Source organism: Glycine soja, chromosome 2 (genome assembly GCF_004193775.1).
Source record: "Glycine soja cultivar W05 chromosome 2, ASM419377v2, whole genome shotgun sequence".
In the NCBI taxonomy this organism is placed as follows: domain Eukaryota; kingdom Viridiplantae; phylum Streptophyta; class Magnoliopsida; order Fabales; family Fabaceae; genus Glycine; species Glycine soja.
In genome coordinates this window covers 3,015,427-3,037,300 of record NC_041003.1, presented here as the reverse complement: position 1 = coordinate 3,037,300, position 21,874 = coordinate 3,015,427, and the positions used below count along the sequence as shown (strand labels likewise).

Below are 21,874 nucleotides of genomic sequence, written 5' to 3'. Positions count from 1 at the left end.
TATATTTTAAGTGAGTAAACAATGAAAACAAATTGCAAGTTTTATTCAACTTTATGTTTTCTTAGGCCTCGGATAAAAAAAAAACCAATAGATATCATTTAAGGAGATGCTTGGTTCATTTTTTTTGTGTGTCTAAACTATTTTTTCTTCTAAAGCTAGTGCGTGATTAATAGAGACTTTTAGATAAACAATTGTTTTTAAGTTTTATCCAGAAATTATAAAATGTATTTTTAGTTCTTTATCTTTTTTTTTAGATTTATTTTGGTCATTAGTCTTTTAAATGATTCATTTTTATCTTTTAACTTTTGAATTTGAATTATTTTGATCCCTTCATTAACTTAAAAGTAAGGTCTTTCAAAGCTTAGAAGTTTCCAACATTTACACACAGATTATTGGAAAGAAAGTCCCATATTCATACTTCGAAGCGTTTGAAATAATTACTTTCAATTCTTGTACTGTACTAATTGTTGCTATTTTAGTTTGTTGAAAGACAAATTTTTAAGAGAAATGATGTGTTATGCACTTATATATGCTTACACAGTGTTTTGGTATTTTATTGATTATTGACAATCAGAGTAAATGCTCTATAACGACAATCACAAGCATAATGACTAAATATTCTACAATGCTAATATTAATATAAATGTTAATAGTTTAATAAGCCTCTTGGGAATTCCATTATTGCATCTACAGACCTCTATGGAGCTGAGGTATCAAAACCAATTTATAACTTTGAAACTTATATTGATTATTGAACAATGAAATATCATGTAATTTTAACAGATAATACAATCATCACCATATTTTAGTTGACATGCAGGTTGTCTTATTGTCTACATCCACTGTATTAGAGAGACATAACAGCTGAATCAGCTGATCTTATCAACAGGGTAATCAACAGGCAACACTGTCATTGAAATGTATTTGCTGTGATTATAGGTGGTTCCTAATGCACAAGGGGCTTTAATAAGTAAGCAAAATAAAATAACTTTGAAACATTAATAAAATAGGTATGCTGAAATTTGATACAATTATGAAAGAAATAGTAGCTTGAAATTTGTATCAATTTATTGACAAATTCTACATCAGTCTAAGCAAACACATATGCAATGCAATCAATGAAGCTCAAATTTGTCATGTACACAAGCTGCTAAAGTGCTAAGCCAGTATTAACCCTTTTTTTAATATCAAACACCTTTTTTCATTCTTAGCAAATTAGAATTGGGCTATACCATCTACTCACACTCCTTCACTTCAGCCTTTCACCTAACCCACAAGTTTTTATATATATATACACACACACACGAATATATCAACAAAAAGATGACAAGAATATTTTTTATAGATTCAAAAGGAATCATATAAACACTAGTGCTTGCTTTAATTTTAATTCTAATCAAACCTTACAAACCAATATAACTACTGTGACAGTTGAAGAGTTATTATTACCCTAAAAGAGAATATCTTAAAGACCAATTTTCTAATGGGTATGATATTTATACAAAAATTACAAACACTCCATCAAAACATATAATTTTTTTTATTTCTCTTCCTACCACATTACATCGCGTCATCACCAATCAAATTAATCATTTATTTCTTATCTCTCAAAGGTGTAAACACCCAAGGAGTATATAAGAATATTTTTTTTATAATAATTAAAAAATTGCATATATTAACAAAAAAAAATTCAACGTATAGCTTTCTTACTTAAAACAAAAAAAAAATTGTTTTAAATTTCAAAATTCTCAAAATTTATTTTAGACTTCAATACACTGGCGAGACATGATCTAAAAGAGTAAAAAATACAACCACCTCAACTGAACCACATGACAAGAGAAGGAGGGGAAGTGTAACGGGTGAAGAGAAAAAAAAAATATATACTTTAAAATTTTTAATAGGAATTGAATCTCAGCCCTTGAAGTTTTTAAATGCCACATGTCATGAGGAGGTGAAAAGAAACGAAGATGTGTAATGTATAGGATCTGAACTCAATTATAACCACTATCGAATACGTTGCACAAGTCACTTTTTTATCATTTTCATTTTGCGGATAGGATAAGCCTCTCTCAGAAACTGAACTGACTTTTTTTTTTCTTTTTTTTATTTATTTTAAAACCATTTCCGCGTAACGCGGCGACCGGATAAGCCGGGCCCCACATCCCCTTTCATCTACCAATAAAGGCGTGCTCACCACGCGTTTCACACTAACGGGATCCATCCACAACGGCACGTGCCGGCCCCACTTAGATTTGTCCTCTCGCACGTGCGATTCTCTCCGTACCGTTCCCGAGATGGCGCGTGTGATTCTAGCGATCTTGACGCGTGTGGTTTGTGATTTGTGTACTTTCTTGGTATGTGGAAAATAGTAAGAGTTGGGCATCTTGTTATTTTTTTTTTATCCCCACTTTGAAATTTTACATTGACAAGTTACAAAAAATTATGTGATGTCATATTGAATGGCCCTGTTTTGTGTTTTTAAATTATAGATTATAGATGAATTAATCTATACGTAGGTAATTGATTTTTTAGGTGGGGGTCAAAGTAATTATTAGGGCAATTTTAGATTGAAAATGACAAATAAATTAATTTTTGACATACTCTTAAGATCAAATTTCTTAAATTACAACTAAAGTAAGCAACTCAAATTAAATTAATATAATAAAGCAACTTAAATAATTTGCATAAAACTATAAATTCAAATTCTAATGCCATCATTGTAAAGATAAAATTGATTTTAATGTCAAGGTCAACTTCTATTATATAGCTAATTATTGTTGGATAAATAGGCAGCTGATCGAATTATGGTTCATTTCTGTTTGCCACCAACCGAATTACCTTTTGAAATTTAACTATTATTATTATGTTTAAAATGCTACCCACCCACCGAATTAGATTTATAGAACTTAACTACAGTATTATGTTTAAGTTTTGTTTTGTTTTTTTGGTGCATACCTACTTCGCCCTTCATATCAATGGCTGCATGTTAATCCATCATTTTTTTTTACCATTCTTCATTTATTTTAATCGTAAGTTACTAAATTAGTCATTGTAAGATATTTTGGCAAGATTCTGTGTTGAATTTTTTAGGGTCCAAATAAAACCAGATAATTATCTTTATTATGTTTAAAAAATAAATAAAACATTATATTTAACAAGTTAGGCGGGAATGTGATGTGATGTCCACCCTTTTATCATTCACGTGCTGACCAAAATTACTAATATATACAAAACATGTACAAAATTATTAATAAGAACTTGTTGTAAACCCCTCAAATATAAACTAGAAAGAATAAAATATGATAATTTCATATATTTTCAATATAAAAATGGAATAATTTTATTGAAGTCAAATAATATTTCTATACGCAAAATTTTTTTTTTTCTGTAATCTAAAATTTATTGTTTGGATGTTTTTTTGTGAAGAATTTAAAATTTTAGAATTTTAAAATAAAATTTTAAACAACTGAAAATTTGAAATTTCAATTTTCTTCTAAAAGGTAAGAAATTAAAATTCTCTTCTTACCGTCTTCTTCAAGAAACAGCGTGCCAGATTGTGGAACATCGATCGGACCTGAAAACGTAGAGGAACACATATAACTAGCACACTAATCATATCTTTTTTTTCATTCATTTTTTTTCACCCTCATAATTTTAACTTTTTTTTTTATCCAAATACAAAATTTTGAAAATAAAAGAATTTCAATTAAAGTATTTAAAATTCTTAGAATTTAAAATTTCTCAAAATTTTAAATTTCTCCCTCCAAACACACTCTTAAGGTATAATATTGTTGACTTACATTAACGAGTTGAAATTAAAACAATGGAGGAACATAGATGAATGGTGATTAGGACAAAGTTGGTTGGGGCAGAAGGTACAAAGTATGGTTAGTAACGATATTCCATTCAAGTTGGAAAGTGGGAAAAATATTAGTGGCTGTGTTAAATGGCGTATGGCATATGGGAATATCATATGCTTATCCAATAGGAAAGTCAGACTCAGAAGTGCTGCATTTTTGGGGACTCACTTTCTCACGCTCCACGATTCTATTTTTGCTACCTTTATCTCCTTCCAAGAGCTTCAAGTTTTCGTAATTTCTCATTAAATTAGTTTTTTTTCCTTTAATTTATTTGAATATAATTAATCAGTATTTTAAAGTATTGATTAAAATTTTTAAATATTTATTATAAAAATAATAGAAAAGCATAAAAAATATAGAAAATGTAACTTTACACGATCCAATAAAATTATTATTTCTTTAATTACTTAACTAATTCTCTTACCATTTAAAAATTTGTTTTTAGATTAGATTTGATTTTTTTTAATTTAATTAGATCATCTAATTTTAAAATTAGTTTAATTTCATCTAAATTAAACTAGCAATATGTGTTGGGGACATCTTAGCATCATTATATTATATTTTGTGGTGATTCAAAATGGCAAGTATATATTTTTTGAACACTTTTAGTTCAATTTAAACTACACGAATAAATTGAATTAATTATAAAAATTAAAAACTAAATTAAACAAAGAAATCTAATTTAATCTTAATTTGTCGCCGTTTTTGTGTACGATACGTACGTGTTCAAATTAATTTGGAAGATGCAAACGCTCCCAGCTTATCAATCACATTTCATTTTCACTTTCCAACTACTCCTTCCTTTACATCAGTTTTGCCTTTCTTGTTCCTTTAATTAGTTGTTTACAGTACTCCACACTTACACTTACACTTCTACCCTTTTTCCATGTCAAAGTTTTTTCTGTATATAAATTTGATGGATTTTATGTAAACATGTTACATAGGCTGCCTAGCAACCAGTAATTAACTTCGTATTGCCCCAATTTTACGCTTGTAATATGCATCCACAAATCAGGATGTTATTGTACGCTTAAGTTCTAGCCACCTAAATGAATATGATAATGTGCATAATTGTATGAAATTTGATTTTAATTTTAATGAATAACAATCATGTAAGATTATTTTTTTTTTGGAAAAAATGTAAATTATATTAAACTCAAAATGATACAATAAGAAACGGGACATATCACGCAGTTAAAGAAAATCAAAAGTCTCCCTAATACAAGAAGACATATATTAAGATATTAAAACAAATGCAACAAGTGTGCTTGTCTATACATAAAAAACTTAATCTTGTTAATAACCTCTATGACAGAAAATTGATAATTTTCAAAAATCAGCTTGTTCCTAGACAGCCAAATACAGTAGACTGTAATTGTTGTAGCCAGATAACGTAATTTTCTTTAAACACCTGATGTGGATCTGCCCCTAATTAAAGAGAGCCAATAATGCGCCGTAAAGAAATGAAACGTCTGCGGAAATGAGTCAAATCACGAATATGAGCCCAAACTTAAAGAGATTTCCTGCAAGAAAAGAATAAATCAATCATGTAAGATTATTAATCGAACTAAGTTGTGACGTGTGGCTTCCATTCATGAAAACACTATGGCGTGACCAACTTTTTCAGTTATCAATTGGGTTAAGGAATTATTATCAAACAAGTGAGTCATCAAATTTAATGATCAGACGTATATTAAAAAATTTCAATAAATTCATAACCTATGTAAGTTTCAATATTCTGATTTTTTTTTTCATAATACATCCGCTCATTCAAAATTGTGTTGGGTCACTGGTTTACTCGAAAAAAATTTGGGTGACAGTAAATCACACAAGTTTCGTAACATTCATAATCCAATAACTAACCCAAACTAATTACTAACCAGGATCAACGGTTCATTCAAAAAACTTATTCAGTCACATTTATTTTATATAACTTCTAATCTAGTAATAAATAACTCATCAATTTTCATTGGATTGTTTTAATCAACTGATCTGAATTGACTTTTTTTTTTTTACCTTTAGTCGGTTAAAATAAATCAGTTCCGATCAGTGGTTAAAATAATTCATTGAAGAGCTGATTTTTATAACGCTGATTATTACCATAAGTAATGTTTTAGGTGAAAAATGAGCATATATATTGTGTTAGTATTTTAATTTTGTCATCTTTATCAATCATGAAAAAGTCACGTCCGTGCCTGATTAAAATTATGATTTAAAAACTTTAATTTAAATAATAGCTTTTAAATAATGGCATAACTCTTATAATTTTTGCTAAAACAGTGATTTGGAGGTTTTTAATTAAAATCCAAACAAATTAACAACAGTAATTGTTATTTTTACATATAAAATGAAATTGAAAATAAACTACTAAGGTAGTTGATGGTTAAACGTTAGTTACTCTAGTATAATGATATTAATTTGCAAAAATAGATTGCTTATCTGTATCTAAATGATAGAAGAGCTAACACCTTTAATGGTAATTATATTAATTCAAGAGTTATTTAGCTAAAAACAAGAGGAGGCTCTTTTGTGATTCATATTCAAAATTTCGAAAGGCCATTTCATGATGTGTGAAAAGTGAAAAATATTAAAACTCAGCATTGATACAATAATTAACCAGTAATGTAATAGTAAAAATAATAACAGAAAAGAAGGACCACTATCGTGTGCACCCCTTCTATGAATTTGACAATTTATTTTGTAATAGTTTAACTAGGTTAAACAACACAATAATTGATTAAGAGGGCCAACACATGCTGCATAGTAAAGAGTATATCAAATGGACGAATCATTTATAATGCTATTCTATAAATTTTTTTTGTTTGCACTGGAGTGGAGTAGGTGATGTAGTTGATTTTTTTTTATGAGTGTATTTAGAACACACTTATAGATAAGAATGCAGATAAACGATCAATAACTTGACAGATCATTGTATTATTGCAGGTCTTTCATTGTCAAAATATTTCAATTTCAATTACCATGTTAGCCGAGAAAGGATTATCATTATTTTTGTAACCAATAATAGATACAAAATTCTTTACATATATACCTACTCTAAGATTAAAGAGTTCGCGAAGATAAAAATTAAAGTATATTTTTCATGTCAATTGTGGTAGGCCAAACATTCGTTGTTTTTCTTCTTCTTTATTTTATTTTTTATTTCGAAAAAATAAAATCGAAGAAGCATTATAATCATTAAAGTAACATTAGATTTAATTTTTTCATTCCATTCTTTAAAAGTAGAAAGTTTTTTTTTTTTTTACTTTTTTCTTTAATTTTGAAAATGGATATGTTATAAAATCATGTATAACAGTATAAATATAACAAAGGGTTCATTCTTTTGAATGTACACACTTTACATGTCTAATTTTACCAAATTATTTACTGATTTTTTTTATTTGTGTTCTATCTGAATTGACATATTAAATATTTCAAATTACCAAAAAAAAAAAACAAAAATAGTTTTTCATGTTCTCAGTGTAATAAATATTTTAACTTTTTATCTTATCGTAACCAAAGGAACTTAAGTCTCTTAAAGTTAACAAATGTATAAATTTAGAAACTATAAACATATCTACAGTCAATTTAAATTAGAAGATCCAATAATCTTAACTAATTTTTTAGACAAATTCTTACCTTTCGACATTATAATTTTTTTTCTTCTTTAGAACGGCGACATTAAGTCACTTTAGTGAAGGCTGTAATAACCCATATAAACCGTATTAACTAACTAATCCATTTAGATGCAAGAAAAATAGACGTAAGGGTAAAAGTGTAACTTCCCCATCGTCAAAAGGAAATCCATATTATCCATTGAATTCAAGTGCGGCAAAGTGTAGTAAAGCTTGCAATTGAAAACTTTGACATGGACATCTATTCTAGTTAGCTAGACACAAAACAAAGCAAATGGAATTTTTTAATTTCCCATTTTATTTTATTTATTATTCTTCAAAGCAAGATTTCCTCAATCGAATTTTATGAAATAAATTTATTTCATAATTAAATATATTTGGATGTGGAAGGAATTCAATTATTTTATTAAAAAGAAAAGAAAGAAAAATTCTATCCACTGAAGTTGTAGTTGTACAGTGACCCCTGGTATAAAAAATTAGCTGTTCGCAATCTGGTTCTCCTTCACTCTCATAAAAAAACTCCGTTTCTCACTTTCTCTCTCTGTAAGTTCGTTCTAACGCAAGCGCAACGCAACTCAAACGCACTTCCTTCCTTCGCCGCGTTTCCTATTCTCCTCAGATCACTCCCGCTGTCCCGCACCGTTATCTCGCCGTCGCCGTTTCAAGGTGATCGATCCTTCACTGCCTCAACTTCCTTTTTCTTCTCTCTCTCTCTCTCTCTCTTTATCATAGGTTTCTAATTTGAATAGATTTTTCTTCTTCTAAACTTTTACCACTTCCACTTTCCTTCCTTTAAGCACCTTATTCGTTCCCGAATCCTGATCCTTCGCTTTTTAAATACTTCTATTTAGTTATTTATTTTTATTTTGTAATTAAGAGTTATTGCTACGAATTTGATTTTTCAACAAGAAATCGATTGTTGAAGTCTGATAATATGGTGATTGAATATTGATATTCCATTTATTTTTTTCAATTCCAAACCTCTTTTCTCTATTTATTTATTTTTGTTATTATTACTATTTTTGTGGTTATTTGATGGAATATATATATATTTTTTTTCTTTTTTCTTTTATGATGATGAGCTTATTTTTGTTTGTTTTTTAATATTATTTATTTTTGGAACGCGTTGGAGTGATTTTTATTTTTCGCTTTGACTTGATTTGAGTTTCTTGGGCATCATATGAATTTTTCAACGACGGGGGTGCTATGTGTCGATTCCATTTTGGTTTGTCTATTTGTTTCTATTTTAAGATATATGCTGTTGTCCCCTACAGCATAGAGCATTTACCTTTCGGCTAAACAGAATCTCAACTCAACCAATGTATTTTTGGTTTCAATTTCTTTGGACCCATGTGTATTATTATTTGATTGTAGTTATCCAATTTCATCATTCTACAGAATCAATGGTTTACCGGTTATTGTGATTTTAGGGGATTTTTTTTTTGGGTATTTCAGGCGTGTTTTGAAATCATCTGAAATCTCAAAATTCTGAACAGTTTTTACCTGTTACTTTGTTGATAATTGTACCGGCTTTGTTGTTTCAACTTTGGAGTCAATACTCTGAAAATGGGTGCGTATGCAAACTCTGTGGAATGGAATTTGTGTGTATTGCTATTACTATTATTATTATTATGTATTAACATTGAAGGCATGGCTATGGAAAGTGGATCCATCTGATTCATGATGAGATTTACATTTAAACAGAGTAGATACGTTATTATCAGAATTGAATCTTCCTGTTTAAAGGCACTTTTTCTACCCGTTCTTGCCGTTACAGAATTCTTAATCTAGATTCTATTTGTTTTCTGATTTCTAGTGTCAATAAGGATGAGGTGCTACAATTAGATTTATATGGATGTGTAGCTTGGTTTGACTCTTGTGTCGATGATGTTCCCTTTTGGTGATCTAGTGAAAAAATTACATCATATATGTAATTAATATTGTCCATGGTTAAGTTTTTATTTTTGGCCTTACTTTCCAGAGTTCTCAAATATAGTCATTTGTTTATTTGCTTTTAGTTTTCTTTGGGTTTGGGGAGCCTAGAGGTAAATTATGTTACCTAGTTATTGCTAATTGCTTACGGAATAATTGTTTTGTTTACAACAAATAGCAATCCTAATGACCCTTTTAATGTTGTCCAAACTGTTTATCATAAGATCCATTTGTTAGAGTTAGCATTCCTTGATGAATTATTGCAAGTCACCTTCTGCTGTTCATTAGTCAGTAGTCCACAATTTGAACTACCTTGATCAATTCATCATAGTTCTGTGGAGAATATCTTATTCTGTGTTATGTAGGAATACTCGTAGCCTGGAAATTTATGTTTTAAGTTGCAACTTATTATTGTGTGCATTAATGAATGGTTTTTTAACTATTTTTTTAATACAAAAAAAAAACAAGTTTTTCTAATTGCTATTGTTCGAGTAATCTGTCCAAGTGCCTTTATAAACTCTAAGAACGAAGCTACCAAATGTGCCTGGAAAGAATCACAACTGAGAATAACAGTAGATAAATTTGCACAATTATCTGTTAATATTTGGTAGGATACGGGTTAGAATGTGTGTTTCTTCTAATAATTTATTTATTAACTACTTTTGTGTGTGTGTGTGAATTGATAGGAAAAAAGGCATTAAAGAAAAGATTCCCTTGGATCATTCATGGCATCAAGATCATATGTTAATCTACTAGACTTAGCTGGAGGTTTACTGGATATTCCTCACATGCCAAGAACTATTCCAAGGATTATGACAGTTCCTGGAGTTATTTCTGACCTGGATGTTTATGGTAGATATGATGGGGATTCTGATGTTAGCTCTTCTGGTTATCGGGAGCGGAAAATCCTTGTGGCAAACATGTTGCCATTGCAGGCCAAAAGAGATATTGAAACTGGTAAATGGTGTTTCAGTTTGGATGAGGATTCTATTCTGTTGCAATTAAAAGATGGTTTCTCTTCTGACACTGAGGTGATCTATGTGGGATCCCTCAAGGTTGAAATAGATGCCCATGAGCAGGAACAAGTTGCTCAGAAATTACTGGAGGACTTTAATTGCATACCTACCTTTCTACCCCATGATGTCCAGAAGAAGTTTTATCATGGCTTTTGCAAACAGCAGCTTTGGCCTCTCTTTCATTACATGCTACCTATGTTCCCTGATCATGGTGATCGGTTTGACCGCTTGTTGTGGCAGGCTTATGTCTCTGCAAACAAAATATTTGCAGACAAGGTTATGGAAATAATCAATCCTGATGACGATTTTGTTTGGGTTCAAGACTATCACTTGATGGTCTTGCCTACATTTTTGAGGAAGCGGTATAATCGCGTTAAGCTTGGATTCTTTCTTCACAGTCCTTTCCCTTCATCTGAAATTTACCGAACTTTGCCGGTAAGGGATGAAATTCTGAGGGGTTTGTTGAATTCTGATTTAATTGGTTTCCATACATTTGATTATGCTCGCCACTTCCTCTCTTGTTGCAAAAGAATGCTAGGTCTTGACTATGAATCTAAACGAGGACATATAGGACTTGATTACTTTGGCCGTACTATATTTATCAAAATTCTGCCTGTAGGCATTCATATGGGTAGGCTTGAATCTGTATTAAATCTTCAATCTACATCAGCTAAATTGAAAGAGATTCAGGAAGAGTTCAAGGGTAGGAAGGTAATTCTTGGTGTTGATGACATGGACATCTTTAAGGGCATCAGTCTGAAGCTTCTAGCTGTTGAGCAGCTGCTGCAGCAGAATCGTGATTTGAAGGGCAAAGTTGTCCTAGTACAGATTGTGAATCCTGCTAGGAGTTCAGGCAAGGATGTTCAGGAAGCAAAGAAGGAAACATATTTAATTGCCCAGAGGATTAATGATACTTATGGCTCAATCAATTATCGGCCTGTAATTCTCATTGATCGTCCTGTTCCTCGTTTTGAGAAGAGTGCCTATTATGCTGTAGCCGAATGTTGCATTGTCAATGCTGTGAGGGATGGTATGAACTTAGTCCCATACAAATATATTGTTTGTCGACAAGGAACTGCACAGATGGATAAAGCTTTGGCTAGAAAAAGTGATTCTCCTCGTACAAGCATGCTTGTTGTGTCTGAGTTCATTGGTTGTTCTCCTTCTCTAAGTGGAGCAATCAGGGTCAATCCATGGAACATAGATGCTGTCGCTGATGCTCTGTATTCAGCTGTTACTATGAATGATTCAGAGAAGCAATTGAGGCATGAGAAACACTACAGGTACATCAGTTCTCATGATGTGGCATATTGGGCACGCAGCTTTATGCAGGATTTGGAGAGAGCATGCAAAGATCATTACACCAAAAGATGCTGGGGAATGGGTTTGGGCCTAGGGTTTAGAGTTGTTTCTCTTTCTCCTGGTTTTAGAAAATTGTCTGTTGATCACATTGTTTCAGCATACAAAAGAACTGGTAGAAGAGCCATATTTCTTGATTATGATGGTACTATCGTACCAAAATCTTCTATAAATAAGACCCCCAGCCCTGAAGTCATATCCATGCTAAATGATATGTGCAATGATCCTAAAAATACTGTGTTCATTGTGAGTGGAAGGGGAAGAGATTCTTTAAGTGATTGGTTTACTTCATGCAAAATGATTGGACTTGCAGCTGAACACGGATACTTTCTAAGGTGTGTATTTAAGTGTTAGAAAGATTCGGGTACCATATACCCTTTCCATTTTTTCTTCCTTCCAAAACAAAAAATAAAAGTGTGGCTCTTCATTTTGTGGTTGCAGGTGGAGTAAAGATTCTGAATGGGAAACCAGTCCCTTGTCTCCTGATCTTGATTGGAAAAAGATTGTGGAACCTGTCATGCAGTTGTATACAGAGGCAACTGATGGATCTAATATTGAAACTAAGGAAAGTGCTTTGGTCTGGCATCATCAAGATGCAGACCCTGATTTTGGCTCATGCCAAGCCAAAGAATTGTTAAATCATCTGGAAAGTGTCCTTGCTAATGAACCTGCAGTTGTTATCAGGGGCCAGCATATTGTTGAAGTCAAGCCACAGGTAAAGTTCTTTCAATTCCTCCTTGTCATCTTCCTATGCTCATAGGCTTGATTGGACTTATCAAAGTCTTCTTCAATTCTCTGCAGGGATTAAACAAGGGATTGGTGGCTGAAAAGGTTCTTTCCACTATGGTTAATGATGGCAATCCACCAGATTTTGTGATGTGTGTGGGAGATGACATTTCTGATGAAGACATGTTTGAGAGCATACTAAGGACAGTTTCATGCCCTTCATTGCCAGTAGTTCCTGAGATCTTTGCCTGCACTGTAGGTCAGAAACCTAGCAAGGCCAAATATTATCTTGATGATCCTGCTGATGTCTTGAAGTTGCTTCAAGGCCTTGGTGCTTCATCTAAGCCAAAGTCAAGGCATCTAGCACAATTCCAAGTTTCTTTTGAGAGCACGGTTTGAGTTATTGGTTGCTTGTGCTTCTTCTCTTGTTGAGAGGATTAATATTCTTCACATGTGAATCAGGGAATGTTAGGTTATTAATGTTGCCCCTGACATATATGGTGGGACCTTGCTGTTGCAGATAGGATTCTTTGCGTTCAGTAGTGCGGTAATGAGCTTGACAAATTCTTCTCACGTAAATGGTTACATCAAATTGTTGTATTTGCTGGTGCCACCTATAGCTGTAGTTGTTCCTAGAACTGTAGAACATATAGTTGTTTGCATTGAACATGAGGCACCAAATAGCTTGTACAGTTACACTATTTTTCTTCACTATACATAATGACGATCTGGTTTGAGATATCTTGCTTCAGCCCAATGGATAATCCCTGACCTTGATCAAATGAAAGAAATTTTTCTAGGAAAAGTTATTAAATTACTACCCACAAATATGCTTCAATTTTAACGAATTAAAAATACAAATTTTTTTATATCACATAATAATTAAAGTTTAAGTAGTATTTTCTTGAGCATCCACAAGGTTGGAACGAGGAACAATATAGGAAAGTCTTCAATCAAGATGGCTTGGACAGTTGGACTATGTCTTGGCTATTCTGAAATCCAGGGAATCATGCCGACAATTCCCAATGGATACATGAGAAGGGGTTATTAGTCTTCTCTCTAGTTACTTGGAAATTTTCGATATATTAGTAATTACAATTCATCGCTTTACTTTTTTGAAGTAAAAGCCTAAGAATCAAATTCGATATTCCATGTAATAAATGTAGTAATGAGTGTTTGGAATTTGGAGTCTTCTCAGCACATGTTCACCTATGGAAACGTTTGTGGAATATGGATATCCGTCTGAATACTAAGCATTTTGTGTGGAGGACCATCAAGTTGTTGGTTGTTATTGCCCAATTTTGACTAAGAACAAAAATCAATTAATAGGCAATGTTATAAATTATATATATTCCATTAATAGTGTATACTTCAAAAATAACAGGAAAAAAACAAAGAGTCAGTACGGCCCATAATTCAATGTGAAGTCCGTTATACTCTTTCTTCTTCGGCGAATTCCATGAGTAGCTGATGCTGTGATTTTCGAACAATGGTAGTGCAGATACAGACATGGTGTGTAGTTAAACATGACATAATATTAAAGCTTTGTTGAACATCGGATATATTTAGGCTTCAGCAACAAATAATATGAAGATAATATCGTAATAATCTTTCATCAATTGCTATACACTGTTAATATAAAAACTTATACAATTAACCAATAAAAATTTACCGAAAAATGTTAATTATTAGTTTATTAGTTTTTATTAGTAGGAGAAAAATTAAACCTACAACTTTTTTTCTTTTTTAATCACTCAATCATTTTATATCTCTTATTAAAAATAATTAAAAAAAATATTAATTTTAAGATTAAGTATAATAAAAATCAATAAATTTAAAATATAGATGTTATTGAATTACCGTCTAAGTATAAAACTGTTTGGTGCATAACATATTTTTCAAAAAAAAATGACATAAAATAATTTGAAAAACTAAATTAAATAACAATTGAAAGATCAAACTAAAATTTAAATGAAATTGACAAACATTATACATTTGTACTCTTACTTTTTTTCTACTTCTCAATTTTAAAAGTAATTGGCATAGTAATTATGATAATTGACAATGATGTTACGAGATATATTGATGGACAGAGGCTCATGTCAAATCAAAATGAATAAATGTTGGCGATGGATGTACCTTTGTAATGCAGAGACAGAATCCGTGGAGCATTTGGCATGTCATTGCACTTTGCACTTATAATATAAATAATGCTATGTTAAAGTTAAAGGAAGACATGGGCGGTTAGCATGGATGGCCATTGTTGAGGCAAGTCTTGGGTGGATAGGATGCAAGTATAGCACAATATTTAAAGCAACACCATGACAAAAAATGTGAGAAAAAATGTGTACCAAATTTATGTATATTTTTGCATAATTAAAAAGAAGAGGGAAACGTTAAATAAAATAGTTGATGTTGTTGGAGATCAAGATAAAAAAATAAAAATGTAGAAATAATATAACCCACAAATAGAGAAGCTTGTTATTACCTGTGGACTCGGGGAAACGAGATCGAAGACACTGCTCATTGCTACTCAACATGAAGGTTGGAGCCTTTTGGCCGGCCAGGCTTGTCAGAGCTGTGAATGAGATGTTGGTTTTTTTTTTTCTTTCTGAATTGATTGAGATGATGATAATACAACAGATTAATGTTCCTAGATCTGTGATATATATATTTTTTATCATGATATATTTCTTGTTAGAAGTAATTATCAATTTTTATCGGAAATTATGAGTACATATTTTTCTCCTAATTAACAACATTTATTTCATAACCAAGAATCACACTTGATTAAAAGATATAAACTAGTATCACTTATATCAACCATGTTAATTAGACTTTATTATATATTGTTGTGGAATAGTGATAGTTTGGCGCCTTACTCGCTCGAATGGATCCTAATGTCTTTTATGCAGTTTCAGTGAAGCAATTATAATGCACTGACTGCACAGTGGAAAGAAACATGGATCACTTTCTGTGTTAAATTTATATGGGCTCAGTTGCTTATTATTATAGTACGTCGATCTGAGTCTCACAAAGTCTGCCACTCTACTGCATCAATATATTACTAATATTTTTCTACAATAATAATATTAATTCCAATAAACATTAACATAATGATCACATAATTGAGATTAATAATATCAATATAATTGACAGACTATAACTGTCCAAATAATCCAAGAATATGTAACATGGAGGCAGGCAACTGATGGATTTAAATACTAAAATTGTTGTCTATCTCCTTTATTGTATATGTTGTTGGGGTACGGTCTATCAAAATTTATGAGTACTTCTAAACAAAAAAAAGAACAAGACAAATTTTCACGTGATAAATGTTAGTATTATGAAATTTTAACACAAGATATTCCGCTTTGGGGGTGGTGGCACCATCAGTTTAGGTCTTGATTTTGGCTCTTGCCAAGCCAAACAATTTTTGATTAATCACCTACAGTTGAAGTCAATCCACAAGTAATGTTTTTTTGTTTCCTCCTTGTTGTCTTCCTCTATTTATCATATTATTCATGCAAAACTCATAAGCTGGATTGGACTCATCAGATCAGTGTCTTGTTTTCCTCTCTGCAGGGAATAAGCACAGGCTTGGTAGCTAATCAAAATGATTCTTTCCAGTTTTCCACTTTGATGAATGGTGGTAATCAATGTGCATTGTTGATGATATTTATGATGAAGACTTGCTTGAGGAGTTGAGGGCATATAACATAGAACATGAAATTATTTTAGTTTAATCAGAAATTTCAAGCTTAAGTTTTAAATGTACAAATGCTTTAAATACTCAGAAAAAAAAGTTTACTGTGCCAGAATTAATCATCGAAGATACATGTGATTTATAAGAATAAAAGTTACATATTAAGCAGTATTAATTGGTCAGCAGCCAAAAGCCAAGTTATCTCAGTGAGGGCATTGGTGCTAGCCCAATTCCAATTTCACCGTTAATTGCCATGATTCTTCCCTTGTTGTGAGTCGTTGAATGTTTGGTTAATCTTAACTTGAAAACAAAAAGTGGGACCTTGCTGCTGTTATTCTTTGCAGCTGAACCCGTTTCCAGGCCTTTTGGAAGCTCTTTATCTATGAAGAATGCTCAAAGAATCAAAAGTATATTAATGACAAAGGAAAACTTATTATATTATAAATGTTATTTTATAATAAAAAATAAAAATATTTAGATTAAAATGTAATTTTTGTTTATTTTTTTAATTCATAATTTTAGTCATCATATTTTTTAATTAAAATATTTTGTCTTTTATTTTTTTAAAAATTCACATTTTTAATTCCCTATTTTTTAGTTAAAAATTTCATCACCTACTTTTAAAAAAAATTGTGATTTTAATCTGTTTTTTCAATTTCATAGTTGACTATATACTTTTTTAATTCTTTTTTTAATAAATTTAGTTTGTTAGAAATTAAATAATTTTAAAAAAATATTTATCATGTAAATAATTAATAGATGTGTATCCGTCTTTATTTACAAAATACATAATTAAGAGTTGATCAACGCTTATTAATCATAATAACTAAAATTATTGATTTTTTAAAAGTGATAAATGTCTCAATTAGAAAATGAGGATCCAAAATTAAAAATAAGAAATGAAATATTTCAATTAAAAAATAGGAGAACTAAAATTATATATTTAAGAAAATAGGAGAATGAAAAAGATATTTTAGCCAAATATTTAATGTATTGTGTTTGATAGTGTTTAACAAACACTGTTTTTCAAAATATTGTTAACGAGATTGCTTATTTTTTTATTTTGATAAAATGAGGAAGATTATGCATAAGATGACTATTCCCTTTTGGAGTAATGCTGTTTTTATAATACATCTTTACAATTATTTTAAATTTATCTTATTCGATATTTGTCTCTCCTCTTTTTTTCTCCTTCTTGCATACATGTTGTAACTTGTAAGATTAATAAGTATTAGTTCTTCTCGTGTGCAAAGTAACGTCAATTTTTATTTTTTATTTTTAATTTGTTGGTGCCTCCTACTCCTAGAGCCGTAGTTCAGTAGTTGTGCTTGATTTGTGAACCCTATAGTTGTTTGCACTGAACAAGGGGTACCCTGCAATAACATTTTTGCTCGGCACCATGCAATAAAATGTCCCGTTAAACTATTTTCTTTAACAGTAACATATATTTTTTCAATATAATTAGAGCAATAATTTATGACTTAATCATACTTAAATTTTTTCTTTCTCTTATGTTTTGTAAGAATTAAACTTAGATTTTTCCTATAAATTTAGCATGTATTTTTAATTGAGTAACACTTAGTTGACAATTACATTGTAATTTTTTTTAGATCTCTTTCAATCTAATTGGTTATCCGTGACCATGACCAAATTAAACTCAATTCCTAGCCAGAAATATGAATCCCATTGAGGAAGAATAATGATTAAAAATATAAGATGGGTTAAGTGGTTAACGAAGAAAAGGAGACGAGAAAGATATTATGGATTTAACAACTCTTGTTAACAAAAAATCATCTATTAAAAACTAATATTTATTGATAAAAAAATCAATAAATAATTATAAACTTAAACATGGGAAAATGAGGATTGAAAAAATGAAAGTATCAAAATATTGCAATGGAGAGAATTTCTATATTTAAAAAAATGGAAATTGTTTCCGGCAGAGTGGCAATATACATAGAGTGGATTTCTTCAAAGAAATTAAAAGAAAGTGAAAGAATTTGAGGGTTTAATTAAGCTGATAATTAAAGGCTGGTTGGCTTGCGTGATGACTGATGGTTACCATTTACCAACCTATGTATGGCCTTTGGGTGGCCGGCAGTGGTAGCTAGGGAAGAATTAGCTGTGTTCAAGGCCATGCCAAATTTATTAATAATATTATATAGTTATATAATATTTTCTATAACTTTTTCTTTTTTTTCTACCACCTTATTTATTTTATTTTATGAGAAAAACATGGATGTATTCATTATGTAAAATATTTTCACAATTCTATCATGATAAGTTTATTAGTATATGATTATTAAATTTTTTATTTTTTATTTTGCTATATCTTGTGAAAATACAAAAAAAAATTAAAAATCTTACTGGCCAGTTTGACAGTGTCCAAAGAATACTTGTTAAAGAATTAATAGACTTTTTTATATTAAAAACTTAAAATTATAAAAGAATACATTTTTATGTATCTTAATAAATAAATAAGACTTTATTCTTTTACTTTGTTTTGCCTTTTTGTCTAAATATAATTTGTAGTACCAACCTATTGAACTCAAACTATATTTTTATATTTTGACTAGAGAATCTATCTCAATTGATTAAATATGATATATGAATTATTATAAATTTTTTAATTTTAACTTTAATTTTTATAAATAAAAAATATAAATTAATTAAATTGTCTTTTCTTAATTTTCATTGGTATTTTTATTCCTCAATTTTTTTTTATCAATTTTTAATTTTTAATTTATTTTTATTACTTAACATTAATTCTTATTTTATTCATTTTTAGTCTCTAATCAATAGAATTAATAAAATCGTCCAGCAAGCATTCAATCTTCCAAGTGTCAACACCTCATTCATTTGCACGTGTTGTTGTTTCATGGCCCCACTTATTTTTACTTTTCTGTACTCTCTTCTTCTCTCTTTTGTTTTTTATCACCGTGCAAATACTTCAGTAAAACTTGTGCTGTAATTTTTTTGGATCACTTCCAACATGCTTTGGTACAGCCTTAAAAAAAGGAAACTCACCAATTAACCAACATTTTTTTTTTACTTCTCTCTATTACTCTCTCACTTTCAGTTTTTTATTTTTAAAAAACCCTGCAAATGCAAGGAGTTCCCCTCTAGTTTTTATATATTCTAAATTAATTTTGAACGATAAAAATACATAAATAAAACTAAAAATAGGCAAGAAATTTTTTAAGAACTAAAAATGCTGACAAAAAGTTTATAAGGACTCAAAATTGTTAAATAAGTTTTAAAGAACTAAAAAAAAAAAAAAACGTAGAAGAATTAAAAACTTCATTAACTCAAAAAAATATTCTTAAGGCGTTACTACGTTAGCAGTTACCATTAACCTATCCTATGTCTATCAGACTATCATCACATTGTTGAAATCCAAGCTAGGCATAGGGACTTAGGGAGGGAATCACAAAAAGTGTCCAATAGTTTGTTAGGAATAGTCATCACAGCTGACAAAAGGACACTATCCATATCGCACAAGCAAGGGACGTTGTAGATTATTGAATTCCAATTAGTAGTATATAGCTTTTGTTTAGTGATAGATTCATATTAAATTATATATGAATTTCATGGAGTACATTGTAGACTCATACTCGTTATTCGTTACTTGCACTAAAAACTATTCTATTCTCACCTGCATATGAGATCGAGCTAGTTGAGGTGATCTCCCTCAAAATGTTCTATATTTTCGTGTAATTTATTTTTCACTATTTGTAAGATGGCCCTTTTACGTTGATTTTTTTTTAACCTAGTTTAGCTTTGCCATTGACTAATAGCATTGGATCAGACGTCAGAGTGTAAAGTGCTCAGAATTAATTTTTAAATGTATATACTGTAATAAAATTGTGCATATAGTATGTAAATATGAGTGCAAATTAATCATGTGTACCAATCATTGCTCAAAATACTATACTGGCATTGATTTATATATTCACTACCTACAAACTTGATTTTGGCGAGAGAAAAAAAACATTGATTATTTTTGTTTTCTATCAATAAGAAGGTTCGGTATATGTCTTGAAAATATTCCATGTTTAATTTTCCTAAAAATAAAGTACCCAAATAATGGCGAACATGGGATGAGTGAATGGCCAAAAACAAAATAAAGGTTGAATATACTAGCTAGAGAAGATGAGTTAATAATGCTTCTGACATGATTGGAATTGTACCAATGTATTTGAAGCTGCTTACATTGAGGAATTAATTGTTTTTTTTTTTTTTTGCAAACAAAAAATATAGGCAAACTAGGTTACAGAATCTCATCAGGACAAAAACAGTTTCGGACCAAAAAAACACTTACAGAAATAATTAAATACTATTACTCGTGATTTAATGTTATTACTTGTTATCACATGGAAATACACCCAAACTAAGTAGCAAAATGGCTCAGCCTATGGAATTTTGGGAGAAGATAGTCACTGCAGCAACTAACCAGTTGCATAAATTTGTAAACTAATTTCTTTTTTTTTTTGTCTACCTGCTAGTTCAGTATGACATATCTCTGTTTAATTTCCTGATACTGCATTAGGAAAAGAGAAAGGAAGGAGAGACTGTTTTGTAATTTTGTTGTTTGTCTCGGGAAGGAATACAAAATTGTCCACATTTGTCTTGCACTGTCACAGTGTCACTATTTGCTTTCTCCTTTTGGGGGAATTTTATATATATATATATATATATATATATATATATATATATATATATAATGTACGTTCAGTAGTCTAGCTGATCTTGATGAATTCAACAAGCATCACTTGAATGGGCAATAGCAATGCTACACAACAGTCTCATCACGTGGCATGACATAATAGCCATACATATATATAGTCAACATTATTGGCTAAGACAGCTTGGTCTTGAAAACCATCATGATCATGGTTTGTGGTAACTAGATCTGTCCCCATGATCATTAATTAAGTTGTATTTGCTGATTGCACCATAAGAAAAAGATGTAGTGGAATTTTGATATATAGTAATAACTAATTCTTGGTGATTCTACAAATTCATCATAATACTAATCATCCTTTGCCCTTGTGATTCTGAAGTTATCACTACTAGTCAAGACTAAAAACAGAAGAAAAAGTAATGATGGGCAGGGATGAAATTAACCTCATGTTCATTCGTGGCTCCATGCTGGTCTGGACCACAAAACAATTCATTTTATGAAAAAAAGGGTAGCTATAATGATACAAATTGTTATAAGATATTATATGAAAAAGGAATGCCTATTAGTGAGGGCATCAACACTCATATGTGATCTATGTTATTTTTTTCTTGTGTGTGGGTAGGAGAGGGGGTCCATTATCCATTTTGATGTCAAAAATACAAAATGCTATTATAGCAACAAATTTTACTGGGAAAAGCATGTCGTATGTGCAAGCATAGTAAATTCATGGTTTCAGTTTCTATAATATTTAAGGTGTAATATTTTCATGCAAGTCGTACTAACTTATAAGCTCTTCTACATCATGAATAAAAAAAACAATAATGATTTAAGTAATTTTTATTTTCAATATACATGGTACAAATCATTTAATAGACCAACAAGAAAACACACTCGATTAATTAATGCAATGTTGACATTATCAATGTGAACCACTACCTTCAATATTTAACTATAATCTG

General features: G+C 30.4%; 1 protein-coding gene across 2 annotated transcripts; it reads left to right on the top strand.

Moving 5' to 3' along the window:
- Positions 1-7,977: 7,977 nt before the first annotated feature.
- LOC114380117 (probable alpha,alpha-trehalose-phosphate synthase [UDP-forming] 9) lies at positions 7,978-13,266 on the top strand. 2 transcript variants are annotated; one of them, XM_028339055.1, is made up of 4 exons: positions 7,978-8,158; positions 10,111-12,134; positions 12,241-12,514; positions 12,601-13,266. In XM_028339055.1, exons 2-4 carry the CDS (start codon positions 10,150-10,152, stop codon positions 12,922-12,924), a joined length of 2,583 nt encoding a protein of 860 aa, XP_028194856.1. In that variant the 5' UTR covers positions 7,978-8,158; positions 10,111-10,149; the 3' UTR covers positions 12,925-13,266. The 2 variants fall into 2 exon arrangements, with proteins under 2 accessions (XP_028194856.1, XP_028194864.1); XM_028339063.1 differs by lacking the exon at positions 7,978-8,158 and adding an exon at positions 8,577-9,062 and having other exon boundaries at positions 12,601-12,924.
- Positions 13,267-21,874: the final 8,608 nt, after the last annotated feature.

What these genes read in the sequence shown, in the direction of transcription:
- LOC114380117 (XM_028339055.1), top strand. Translation starts at nt 10,150, where the DNA reads ATGGCATCAAGATCATATGTTAATCTACTAGACTTAGCTGGAGGTTTA. An exon ending in GAACACGGATACTTTCTAAG is followed by an intron (nt 12,135 to 12,240) that starts GTGTGTATTTAA and finishes TTGTGGTTGCAG; the next exon opens with GTGGAGTAAAGATTCTGAAT. An exon ending in TTGTTGAAGTCAAGCCACAG is followed by an intron (nt 12,515 to 12,600) that starts GTAAAGTTCTTT and finishes AATTCTCTGCAG; the next exon opens with GGATTAAACAAGGGATTGGT.